The sequence below is a fragment of the Seriola aureovittata genome, chromosome 16 (genome assembly GCF_021018895.1).
Source record: "Seriola aureovittata isolate HTS-2021-v1 ecotype China chromosome 16, ASM2101889v1, whole genome shotgun sequence".
NCBI lineage: Eukaryota > Metazoa > Chordata > Actinopteri > Carangiformes > Carangidae > Seriola > Seriola aureovittata.
The window spans coordinates 4,174,824-4,188,369 of NC_079379.1; the positions used below are offsets into that span (position 1 = coordinate 4,174,824).

Sequence of the window (13,546 nt, forward strand, 5' to 3'; positions counted from 1 at the left end):
TACATGTTCATAGCGACCTCAGACACAATGTGTTCATTTACATTTAATCAAAACCACCATCCTTCCCCTATTATCTTAACCATATGTTCAAGTGTTTTTACCACCAGTTTGGAAATATAGCACTTCATTCATTCATTCATTCATTCATTCATTCATTCATTCATTCATTCACTCATGGCTGTCTGCCTCCTCCACTCAGACTTTCAGGTTACATCCCAGTTCACTTTGACCATGAGGAGTTCTCGAGATATCTTGTTCACAAGGCCAAAACAGGCATTTTGTGAGGTCACCAAAACCTTGACCTTTGGCCTTTGTCCAGCAAAATCTAATCAGCTCATTCTTGTTTCCCAGTGAACGTTTTTTGCCAAGTTTGAAGAAATTCCATCAAGGTGTTACTGAGATATCGTGTCCACGAGAACGGGACGGACGGACAACCTGAAAACAATATGCCTCTGGCTCTGGCTGTTGCAGAGGCATAAAAAAAAAAAAACATATCCCAAATATATGTCAGCCAGCGACTACATTTGCTTTCACAGTATAATTGGGAGTTAACCGTTAATTAACCTCCTAAGACCCGAACTCTTGCATGGCGTGCATTTTTAATTTCTCTTTGCTATTTAGGCTGATTGGGACCTGAGAAAAATGATGTCCACATATGAGGACATTAGTTTTAAATTTCGATTACTGAGTGGCAGTATAATATCCTCATATGTGGTCACCAGGCCCTTGTTGAGAAAAAGTTAGTATTGTGGTCTAGAGAACCCAAAATGTGAGGTCCACATATGTGGACGCCAGGTCCTAGGAGGTTAATACATAAGGATGATGTGTAGGAGACACGGTTGGTGTGGAACAGACATCTAAGGATTAAAAGACACTACAACTGATAAAACTTTTATTATTTTGTCTTAACACTGATAAATCTGATGCAGCTTTTGTGCATCTCTGTCGACACCTTTATGCACAGTTAAACAGATTAAACACAACTGTAAATTCCCACATCTGTAAAAGCTTTCATTTTCATATTACAGGCAGTGTCTACAAAGTAAGGTCACATTACTCAGAAGCTTATAATCTGTCATTGCTGTGAATTATAAATCAGAGTGTAGCATTGTGTGAGCTAAAATCAGTTGCAGCTGCTGCTGAACACAGCAGAGCAGAAAGGGCCATAAAACCTGACGAACAGCAAGTCCACGATAAACTGATTGTACAGACGTGTATTCTAGTGATGTGTGAGTAACTTGCAGAGCAAGCACAGCTGTGGTTTATGCACTGGTTGCTAAGGATTAGACTTGCATGTGTCCCGTAAAGGCCATAAATGCTGTGCCCAGATCTCTGCTGAGGTTACAGGCGCACTCACAGCTGATGAAACCTGTCTGATCAGGTCTGAGCAGCGCTGATGCTAGGAAATGAAAAATATACACAGAAAGTGGCTAGTTATTTACATGCAATGAAATTATTATTCAGTTTCAGTTTAACCTTCAGTGTGGCCTCTGTACACAAAACAGTGTCATGACTAAAGTTATCACCGTGTTTCCTTCTTATAGTCTCACTTCCTCCCCTCGGCCTTCGTTCCTTTCCCTCCAAACTCAACACAGTTCCACTTTTCATCTGACACTTCCATCACATGCATCCAAACACAACTCAGACATGTTTTGCAGGGAAAATCTGACCTGCGTATATGAACATTTAGAGATCATTTATCCAGTCAGTCTCTTCACCATAAGGACAGCAGTCCAAAGCAGTTACGACGAACAAAGTTCAATGTTAATTTAGACATTTATATCAAAGAGGAGTGTTTTAAATGCAGCAATGAGTATTTACTGCTGTATGGAAGGAAATAAAACTTACAGTCAATAGAAAAAAGGAGAGTCTCAGGATTTAAAGCACCATACCCGTGGTTTTATATCTTTGCTCATTATGAACAAATGTGTGAGTTTCTGTACTTGGGAGCGGAGGCTTCGGTCAAAACTCTTGAAAGTCCTTGAATTTGCCTTTAGAGAACGATTGTATTGAGGATTTTTCGTGCAAATTGCATGAAAAAAATCTGATCCAGCAGACAAAGTGTAAAGCACTTGTTGAAAATGTGCTGTACTAATAAACTCTCCTCATTTGGGATGTGGGTGTCAAAGAGTTAAATGCTTCCATGCTTCAGAGCACATTCAGCAGTGGTTATCGTTAGACGGTTCACAGCATTGTCGTCTTGTGGCACAAACATAAAGAACATGCCGTCTTCATGTTGCTGTTCTCACCGTCGAGTTTCACATCTCTAAACTTTCGTATCTTCCTGAAATAAAGAAATCAGCAGATGCCTGGAAGGAGGAGCTTTTGTTTAACCTTTTACATCACCCGTGGCACATTCACAGTCTGCCTATTAGTCATACTAGTACACACTGTCATACTGTCATACTAAAACAAAGGGTTTTCTAACTATGAACATGATATATAGAGAATGAATCAATAGATTGGACTTGTTGTTTCTTTTACTTCCATCCAAAGGAAGTTAAAGACAATCTAACTCTGACTGTAATCAGCTAAAACATCATTCCCTGTCATACATTCTTTTTAAAATAACCCAGGTATGATGTAGGTAAAGACTGCACACAACCGACACCTTAAATCTTAAGGATTGTTGGTTTTTAAAAAGTTAAATAATGAATTAAATGCATTTAAAATCCATTTCCCAAGCTCTAATGTTGTGTCTTCACTAAGTGTTTCATTCTTCTTGGTATATGCCAAATATATGTTGATATATGTAATTTTTGAGAATACATCCCTCTTTTCCCCAGCCTCCCTCTCATACAAACATACATTCACCTAGTGATTATACCCTGTACACTGATTTGGTTTCCCTCTGAAACATGTTTGATGCTTAACTTCCACTAAAACATGAAAAACCACGTGTATGATCCTCTGAGCTTGGCGACCACTGGGAGAGACTCAGACATTGGCTACATCCACTGACGTCTGGCTCCTCCCTGCCACCACGACATTGGTGTGTCTCGACCCGCTGCTGTCGTCCAAAGAGCGCTCGTTGGACTGAGTTGTCTGTCCGTCCACGTCGTCCGCCAGAGCCCTCTTGTACACCCCCGCCAGACTCTGCTTGAACCGCCCCCTCACATCCAGCCCCATGCAGAAGTACAACAGCGGGTTCACACAGCTGTTGAAGTAGGCGACGCCCTTCGCCAAAGGGTGCCAGATCTTCACCACCTTGTTCTTGCTGTCCACCATCTTGACCAGCAGGAGGCAGTGGTACGGCGCCCAGCACAGGAAGAACGCGATGACTAGGGATGCTAATATACGTAGAGGGCGGGATTTCCCCGACAGGCGGGTGCGTCGGATGCCCACGCCGGCCAGGATGTAACAGATGAGGATGACCATGAAAGGCAACATGAAGCCACACATGAAGCGGATGGAGTAGAGAGCCAGTTTGGTGCTGTTGTCCCCCTCCGTTGCCTCCTTCACTTCCAGAGAACATTTACTCTTGTTGTTCTTCCCCAGGTAGACTTGGCGGTAGACGAAGTACGGGGTGCTGAAGACCGCTGCCATGGTCCAGACGCAGAAGGCCACCACCCTCGCCACCAACAGGGTGCGCCGTCGTTTGGCGAAGACGGGCTGCCAGACGCAGAACGCTCGGTCCAAACTGATAACAGCCAGAAGAAAGACGGAGCAGAACATGTTGCCATATTTGAAGAAGCCGTTGAACTTGCAGAGGAAAACACCGAAGGGCCAGTAGTCAAAGAAGAGCTTCTTCGTGAGGGAGAAGACTCGTGTGAAGCAGAAGATCAGGTCGGCTATCGCCAGATTCACCAGCCAGACGTTGGTGACCTTTGGCTGAAGAAAAGGATAAAGAAAAAGGAAAAGAGAAGAAAGGAAGAGAAATGTTAGGTACCACATCCATAAAAAAAAATTGGAAAGTTACCCCCAAGCAGCTGTTGTCTACTCATGCCTTAGCAGTAGGCTCAGCACATGGCGAAACGCTTGCTGTTTCTAAATTTGTAACAAATAACATTTCAATTGCATATTTATAATTCATAATACTGTGCTATAGAATAAAGGCTAATTGGCTCTATCCTTCAGCCTGTTAGCATAGTGTCATGTACAGTATGTAGCCCTGTGGTGAAGGAAGTATTCAGATCCTTTATTCAAGTGAAAGTAGTAAGACAACACTGTAAAGATACTCTCATAAAAGTAAAAATCCAGCATTTAAAATGTAATTTAAGTAAAAGTACATATGTTTCAGGAAAATTTCCTAGAGCACCAACACCAATAGTAAAAGACAAATGACCCCTGTGAGTCAATATATGTAATGATATATTACGTATATTTTTCAACTAGTGAGGACAGACTTTCTTTCACGTCTATCTTAAATCCACCTTGAGCTTGAATCCCGCCACCCAGATCACCACAGAGTTCCCTGTGATGCCCAGAACCACAGTCAGAGTGTAGAGAACGATGGTGACGTTGTCCATGATGGCGTCGATGTCCACTGTTGTCGCCTTGTCATTGTTGGAGGACTTGAGGGCGACAGAGCCATTGAGAGACATAGTGTGGCTGCAAACAGAGACAAAATGAAACCTAATATAACCCATCATAGTAACTGCTGTTTCTAACAGACAGTGAGCAAAACATGAGAGTTTTAAGGGGATAACGAACAAAATACTCAAGTATATATTTTACACAATAGCATCATAGGAAATTCATGGTACACCCATAGGTGTGAGAATATCACTGCAGCTGCTGCTGACGTTAATGGCAGCATCGTTGCTGCAACAGCTCTGAAGCTGCACCTGCAGTGAACGCCGTCCAATTGCATCTATTGTTTTTCCAACTCAGTTTATGTGAAACCACGCCCACTTCTGTATGGAGACAGCCTTGACGTGACAAAAGAAGCCCCAGCGCTAAAACTAACCAATTCGGAAGTGGGCATGGTTTAATCTGAACTCGAGCTTGGAAAGATATGCATGTGGTCCAGTCGGTCCTGGAAACACCTGGAAACACCTGGAACTCGTTAGGTCTTCATCTCTGGAGAAACGTTAAAAGCTGGGATCTGGTTTACTGGTGGGTTTTGCGGTTTTTTCGGTTTCTCATAATATTTCATCACTCATCAAACATGTTAATCAGGATATGAAAATGCACCTGCTGGTAACCTGACCATTAATTTTCATGTAAACAAAGCATCTGTTGTACACATTACATTTCCTCTATATTTTTTTTGTGAACCCCCAACCTTAAAGTTCAAACTGTGCCTATAGTTTCACCTCAAAAATGGGTGCACTTATACTGGAGGTATATATATATATATATATATATATGGAGCTGGAGGCAGGAAGGGTTTTACTTGTGTTATCTGTGTCAGCTGAAACACAGAGTGACAACCACAAATCCTCATTCAACACCAGCTAACACAACAATGTAGTTTGCCTTCCTCTGTGTGACAGGCAGTCAACCATCATTCAGATCATTAGATTCACAATAGAGAAAAACACACTCGAAAAACACACTCGATTCCTTATGTGTTCCCTTCCTGTTTAATTTTTCAGTGATGAGGCTAAATGCAGGTTCATATCTCTAGCAAGGAGCAGATCTATTTCAGAGGCTGATGTTTGAGGTCACAAATGCAGTGTGGGTTTGGGGCACTTCCTCTTTCTACTTTCATGCAAAAAACACTGTCCAAGAGTTACGATGAAGGAAAATAAGATTAGAGTCACAAGCTTCGTAAAAGGACACAATGTCTCTTCAACAAGTCAGATTTTCTGATCACAAGCTTTAGTCTTCAAATGATGCTCTGAAAATAGACAGTTGTAGACCGAATGAATCAACACAGGTTTGTGATGTTGACGAGTCAGATGTGCCGAGCTGAGTCACTGCGCTTCAGTGTCTGAGAATGTGCCAGTGTGTGTGTGTGTGTGTGTGTGTGTGTGTGTGTGTGTGTGTGTGTGTGTGTGTGAAAGAGATGTAGGTCACATATCTTATCTTCTGTGACCTCCATTGCAACGGAGACAGCTGAGGGACTTTTTGTTTTATTGTTAACCATCACAAACTCCCACAACAGATTATATATACACTATGTGTGTGTGTGTGTGTGTGTGTGTGTGTGTGTGTGTGTGTGTGTGTGTGCGTGCGCGCGTCTGTGTGTGTGTGTGTGTGTGTCTGTGTGTGTTACCATCACAGGTCTTCCGTTTGCTGACTGGGTTAGAAAATCATCATTTACTGTAAAGCAGCTTTCATCATTGTGATTTTTTGTATTTAACTAAAGCAGTGTAGATTTTTATTATAGTTTTATTATAGTTTTATTATATTTCAATGATAATATAAAGTATTTGGGACATATTTGAGTATTTTAATGGACCTTGAAGTGAGATCACTTTGTCTAGAGATGTTTCCAGGGTCAGAAATGAAGTTTGAAAGTCAGGTTTTAAGCCAAGGCAACAAGTTCTTCTGTTGATTATGTGACACGATCTAAAAGCTCCACATCAGCTACTGAACAGATCACATGGTGACACAGTTTCCTCAGCACTAATTGTTGGTCAACATCAGGTAGAACCTGTGTGTGTGTCTGAGTGAACCTCCAGAGTCTGGACCTGCAACTGCAAACCACCTACTGCCCCCATGATCCTGTTTAACACCTGCTGCTAAACCTGCTAAACCTGCTAAAATTTGCTATAATTAACACTGATTATTATTAATGTTATTAGCCGTCATTTCTCCTTTTATCAGTAGGAGCACTACAGTTGCCACTACATTACTATTGCTGTTACTGCTGCTGCTGCTGCTGTCACTATTATTAATATTGCAATCACTGCATGTTCTTGTTCTTTTCCTCTGTGCTCTTGCACGCTCTTTCTCTCTCTCTCTCTCTCTCTCTCTCTGTCTCTCTCTCTCCCAACCCAACCGACCGTAGAAGATGGCCGCCCACCCTGAGTTCAGTTCTGCTAAAGGTTTCTGCCTCTTAAAAGGAAGTCTGCTCTTGGTGGGAATTGCTGGGTCTCTGTAAATATTATTATAAATAGAATCTCTCCATTTGGAAATTGTATTGAGATTACTTATGTTGTGAATTGGCGCTCTACAACTTCCATCCATCCATTTTCTACCGCTTATCCTCTAGTCGGGTCACAGGGGGGCTGGAGCCTATCCCAGCATCTTTTCGGGCGAGAGGCGGGGTACACCCCGGACAGGTCGCCAGTCCATCGCAGGGCAAACACATAGAGACAAACAACCATTCACACTCACAGCTACACCTATGGTCAATTTAGAGTGTCCAATTAGCCTAGTCCCCATTTGCATGTCTTTGGACTGTGGGAGGAAGCCGGAGTACCCGGAGAGAACCCACACTGGCACGGGGAGAACATGCAAACTCCACACAGAAAGATCCCACGGCCGAGCCGGGACTCCAACCCGGAACCTTCTTGCTGTGAGGCGACAGCGCTAACCACTGCACCACCGTGCAGCTCCGCTATACAACTTGAACCTGAAATCCATTCTAACAACTTAATGATAACTAATAACTTAATTACCTGCGTGACAGCATGGCTGGTATTGTTTTCACCGTGTGTGTCTCAGCATGGGAAAATGTGTTCCTGACCTGGAGACGTGTTGTAGCAGGAACTGACACAGTTTCGAAATAGTGTCACAACTGCACAAGATACAGTCACGAAATTTTTCAACTACGTAGTTGAGTTCAAAACAAAGTCTGAGTTCAAAGATGGGTGTGCTGAGTACTCATGAGTCATGTACATACATGTATATTTAAGACATACAGGAATAAAATGCACAAAAAAACAAGCCATTAGCCGGGTTTCCATTGTTGTTTTGTACAAAACAAAAGTGATTATTTTTAGTTAGCATCCACAGTCCTGTCTGTGGTTGGGTTGAAGCAGCAGAAGCACCTTGGCTAAAGCTCGGGAAAGAGCATGGTTTTGGCTAAATGTAAATAAAAATGTTCACATGTTTACCACTGCAAGACAAAGAACCTGTGTGGGTGCACCTTTAACAAATGATTTCACAAAAGTGCCCTAAATTCTCACATAAATGATAAATAGACGGATTTCCTAGAATGAAAATGAATAAATTACGAGTCAGATCAAGGATTTTTTTTTTGGCTGTGATGACCAGCTGTTGTTGCAGGTTTCTGCACAGAACTGCATGTATGCAAAAGAGAAGTCAGTACAGTGAAGTGTGACCTACACAGTCTGAAATCTGACCTGAAAACTTCAAACTTTTCAGCCAAAATAAATTGCTAAAGGAGATGAAGAAATTCATTTCAATAGGCTGAGGGCGACAAGGTGAAGGTATTTTAAATTTAAAACAACCTTAACACTGGTAACAAATGTCATTGACCTTCAAAGGAAAAGAAAAAGAGTTGGCTGCTGATGGTGTTGTTTAGGACAGACATAACCTCAATAAAAAACTGAGAGTATGACATGAACTTCAGGGGACAGCAGATAAAAATGCCAAACATAAGGTCATGAATTTCCCCTAGGGGTTAAATAAAGTATCTATCTATCTATCTATCTATCTATCTATCTATCTATCTATCTATCTATCTATCTATCTATCTATCTATCTATCTATCTATCTATCTATCTGTCTATCTATCCATCCATCCATCCATGCAGAGGTTTGTTTCCAGCAGCGATGGAAGAAAGATGCAGATCATTGACTGAAAGGTACTATGTGGACTACGAGTACAGTTGTGGAGCAATGTTGTTGTGAGTGTGTCCACATTTGGTTTGGTTTCCAGCAAACATTTCTGCCCTTTGGTATCACTCTATTCCTCTGATCTTAAGATGCTGTAATGAACCAGCAAATACAGGGAAGAACAAGACTGCCAGCAAGTAAACATGGATGTAAACAATGCTGGTTTCATAATATAACAAAAAGGAAGGAAGTGTTTGTAAGACCTCAAATAAACCCACTGTGTTTTGTTGAGAAACACTGAATGCAAACAGAACCTGATATGATGACTATATGATGTTAACTGTAAAACTCCACACAAAAAAACACACTATACAAATACTGCATTTCAAGTGACGCTTGTATGAGACTATTTCACTTACTTAAGTGTTATCAACAAGTATGAAAGTATCAAAAGTTAAAGTTCTCATTATCCCCTATCAGTGTTATAGATCATCATCATTGTAGACAATTTACAAATGTCCCCTAAACGCCTCACATGCAGACTATTGGTAGATGCTACAATTTACAAATGTCCCCTAAACGCCTCAAATGCAGACAATGGGTAAATGTTTGGTACAGCTCACATCATCAGGGGCCCCACTTAGAGGGGTTTGGGGCAGCAGCACTGTATAGTGTCTTTAATGGAGGTTTAAGGGGGTTTATTGTTGTCATTGCAAAATGTGCCAATATAAGGGGCCATCAGGGGCCCCTTTTCCCCTTAGGGTCCCAAGCATTTGCCTGGTTGCCTGCCGGGTGCGCCTCTGCTCAGAAATTGCGGCCATAAAAAACATTTCACTCAGAGTAAACATCATCTAGCGTCAGAAAGAGCTGAAACACAATACAAATTTGATGCTGCCAAAGAGTCTGGAATTACAACAAGTGGAATTTCAAACCTTAAAGCTTATTTAGGGGAAAAATAAAGTTGAGAAACATGTACGTAAACATCTTCCAGGAAAGACTGTCTGTTCATTATCCTTTTATTTCATCTTAATGAAAAAAGATTGCATGGAAAAAGAAAGTTAACTGCAGCTATGTGCATCTGGAAGACACTAAAAATGAACTTTGAAACATACCCACAACTAACATGTAATGTGGTTGTGGACACTTCTCAAGGAAATTAGTGAGACGTTTGTGAGAAGCTGGTGTTTCTTTTACCTGTAACTAACCTCAAGTGTTTCCCATCACAGTCACGTGTGCACGAGAAAGATTGGCTTCGCATAGAACTGTCTTTTTGCTGTTTTGGCCGCCAGATCTAAGATCACACAGGTTGTTGCCTAAACGAAACTCAGTGTCTCATTACACTTTCCAAACCACATGAAACTGATCACACCCATCAGGTTATTTATAATCGTCCACTGCATCAAATGATTGCGCTCAGTTGCAGGAAGTAGATCAAAAATAAATCCACGATGACATTTACATATTAAAGACTTTTGGCCATCCAATGGAAGTTTTAGTAATCTGTATTGAAAAAATGAAAAACCTCAGAAACACAGAGACAAAGTGAAGCATCTGTAAGCACCATTGCACTGGGCATGTTGAGAGGAAATTCCACGCAATACAACAGAAGAAAAACATTTATGAACTAAGAGCTGCAGCTCAACACAGCACAGTTTCAGCTCTAAATCTTGCTCCATCTGACCCAACCACAGACTTCCACCTGTGGTGTCAAGTACATTTGCCCAACCTCTCATGTGTGACTGCACTTTGGTGGGAACTAATATTTTTTAAAAGATCACATTATTTCAAAGTGGCAATAGACAACTTTCCACCTGAGTTTCCAAGTGGTATCAATGTTGATGCTGCTGTCACTAAGAAGAAATTAGTTTGTTTCACAACTGCTCATTTTAGAGAAGTCACCACCAGGACACATGTTATTTCTTTAGTTTCTCAATGAATTGTTAGTTTCTAGCCAGCTTTAGCGCTGCTGTGGCTCATGTCCAAAGCAAGAACCAACTAAAAGTATCCAACTTTGAATGAGAAACCCTGATCTCAGTGCTCAGTACAGGGCTTGTTACTGTCTGATCTTGTAGAAAAAGGGTCAACTGCATGGTGGTTTTAAACCCTGTCAAGTCTCTGAGTTCATAGGGGTCATAGGGACCGGGACAAAGCCTGGTGACCCGCTGCATTTCTGTGCTTATGGACATTAAGTCCAGAGCTGAATTTCTGTCCCAGTCTGGCCATGGCTCTCTCCATCTCCATTCCTCATATATTTTCTTATACTTCATACTGTGAACTGTTGCACATTGTACATATTTGTAATATTTTTTATATTTCTATAGTATTTTTTCAAATTTTTATTGTAAATATTATAATAGGAAAATGTTTCTATTTACATTTCAGCCACCGGCTTGCAGCACTGGTGGAGTGCAGTACTGCGTTATCTCTATATTTTTATATTTTTTCTTCTTACTATGTTTATTGTTATGCACAAAAACACTAAATCAAACTGCTCATATCTGAAAATGTACTTGGCAATAAACCTGATTCCAGAATGTCTGTCTGAGGTTCAGCTCGCTTTTTATCTCTCTCTCTCTCTCTCTCGCTCTTCGCTGTCTTTGGTTCCTGCAACTGCCATTTCTGCTACCTGGGGAAAGCTGCTGATAGCTGTCTGGACAAACAAAAGGTAGCGATCCTCTTTCTGTGTTGGTGGCAGTTGCACTTCCTTTGTGCCATAAATTGAGCCTTCATTTTTTGCATAGTGAAAGTGATGCTTACAGGGAACCAATCTTAACTCAGATCGAAACATGTAATTATTGTGCAATCAGCATTACTTCATAATGATAAGTTTAAAAAAGTTGTATAATGTCACATTAAAGTTGTCAAACTTCCTCACAAGACAACTGTGTAAAAAAACAAATTGGCCGCAAAAATGTTTTAAAGAATTTTAAGTAAAATTTTGAAGGATGGTTTGTACCAAAAAAAAAAAAGAGGTTATGACATAAGGATCATCTTTAGACACACTGACCCGACAGCAGCAGAGAGCAGCTTCCGTGGTGGTAGAAAGACAAAAACACCACTCACTGGTGATAAACAGGTCAGAAGATGTTGAGGCTTCAGATTCAAACTGGTTGAAGAATGAAATATTTTTAAAGGTCTTGGTCACATATAACTGTTGTGTTTTTTTCCCATATCATTGACTTAACTTTATTATGAAGGAGGTCCTAACGACATGTTAAATCTAATATCTAAATGCTGTTGAAAAAGTTACATGTAACAAACACTATATGTCGTTTGACCTCAGAATCATATTAGACAATAGTCATGACTAAAACAACATCATGACTACTCTCATCCTGACTGATGTTGTTTCATGTCATCTGGATGTTTCACTGAATGCAATAAATTAGTGTTTCACACTCTTTCTTAAACAGATTTTAAGAAAGAAGTTGGGTTTATTTTTTTATTTTCAGACTTTTTTCAATCTTTGCTTTTTTTCTTTTCTTAAATGAGGAGAAGGGTTTTTACCTTTTCAGGTCATTGAAAGCTTAATCAAATTAAAGTTAAAGGGGAACTTTGTTGGGGTTGCGAGGTGAAAATGTTGTTTGTTTAAATGTTTAAATCAATTCAGGAAATTATTAGAAGCAATATGAGCCCATATAAGAATTTTGTTACGATAAGCCCAACATTAAACTTGTACATCCTGTTTTTGTTTTGTTTTTTCAGCATCTGTGGGTGAAAATGTTTTTGCAAAAACCAAAGCCCAAATTCAAAGATGACCACATTTACCAGAAACAGCAGCAAAGAGTTTGATGTATTGATGTGAGGAAACATAACATGGAGCTGAAAATAAGTTTAAATCACTTTTACTTTAAAAAAAAATGTACATTATGTTTGGTGGAAATCAGTAAACTCCAAAAAGGATAAGACTTCTTGTAAAACTCAAAGTCCAGCGTCAACCGTGATGCATCACTTGGACAAGTTTTACTTGTGGAATAATGAAAATTATCTCAAATTCTCTGCTGTATTAACATTGATGTTTAGGAACTAATTTATTAATTCACACGAGTCCCAACATCACTGAAGTTTTACCAAAAGTGTTTTTGTTGCCTCAATCCTCTGCTATAAACTCCAACCACCTCAATGTGACTTCCATTGAATACTAAAGCTCTTTAATCTCCCTAAACCCTGCCAGTGAACATAATCCAGCCAGTGTTTCTGTTTCAAATATAATGTATTTGGTAAAAACACATCATGCAACAAGTGTGTTTACTGTGGTCTCTAAATGTGTAACAAAGATCATCTTTGAAATCAGAAATGTCCTGACTTACCTGTAGATGTCCAGCTGATATCACAGCGCTGAGGTCTGCTGCTTCAGTCTCAGTGGTTATAGGCAGAAGTGAAGACGCATCTTCATGAGCTGTGTGAGTGTGTGTGTGTGTGTGTGTGTGTCCTGTGTCACTATTACTTCTAGTGGTTTTATTGCCAAAAGCTGAACACACAAACACACACACACAAACATGCACACACAGACCCTTCCTCTTTCACCCTCTCTTTTAATGTCATGTGTGTCTGACTTCGTCTTCCTCTTTTTCTCACAGTCACACTCACTTTGTCTCCCTCTCATTGGCACACGCACACACGCACACATTCACACACACACACATACACACACACACACACACACACACACACAACACACACACTGATGTATAAACACACAAATCAAATGACCGACTTGTGTTAATCAGAGTCTAGAGTTATTTCTTTCCTCCTCAGTCTCCTCAACCAATCAGATCTCTCTGAACAGGGCTGATGACCTTGTGTTATTACAGCAGAGAACCTTATATAATCTCCATTATTCCACAAGGAAAACTTGTCCAAGTGATACATCATGATCAACGCTGGACTTTGAGTTTTTCTGATTCCC

At 40.5% G+C, this 13,546-nt stretch overlaps 1 protein-coding gene across 1 annotated transcript; it reads right to left on the bottom strand.

The window, feature by feature from the left end:
- Nucleotides 1-878: 878 nt before the first annotated feature.
- Nucleotides 879-13,082, bottom strand: LOC130183260 (C3a anaphylatoxin chemotactic receptor-like). The gene is made up of 3 exons (XM_056398533.1): nucleotides 12,948-13,082; nucleotides 4,374-4,551; nucleotides 879-3,831 (listed from the first exon to the last, which is right to left on the bottom strand). The coding sequence occupies exons 2-3, from the start codon at nucleotides 4,542-4,544 to the stop codon at nucleotides 2,938-2,940; spliced, it is 1,065 nt and encodes a 354-aa protein (XP_056254508.1). The 5' UTR covers nucleotides 4,545-4,551; nucleotides 12,948-13,082; the 3' UTR covers nucleotides 879-2,937.
- Nucleotides 13,083-13,546: the final 464 nt, after the last annotated feature.

Excerpts from the sequence above, each read along its gene's own strand:
- LOC130183260 (XM_056398533.1), bottom strand. The coding sequence starts at position 4,544 with ATGTCTCTCAATGGCTCTGTCGCCCTCAAGTCCTCCAACAATGACAAG. Across the intron at positions 3,832-4,373 it reads TGGCGGGATTCAAGCTCAAG|CCAAAGGTCACCAACGTCTG; the intron begins GTGGATTTAAGA and ends CCTTTTCTTCAG.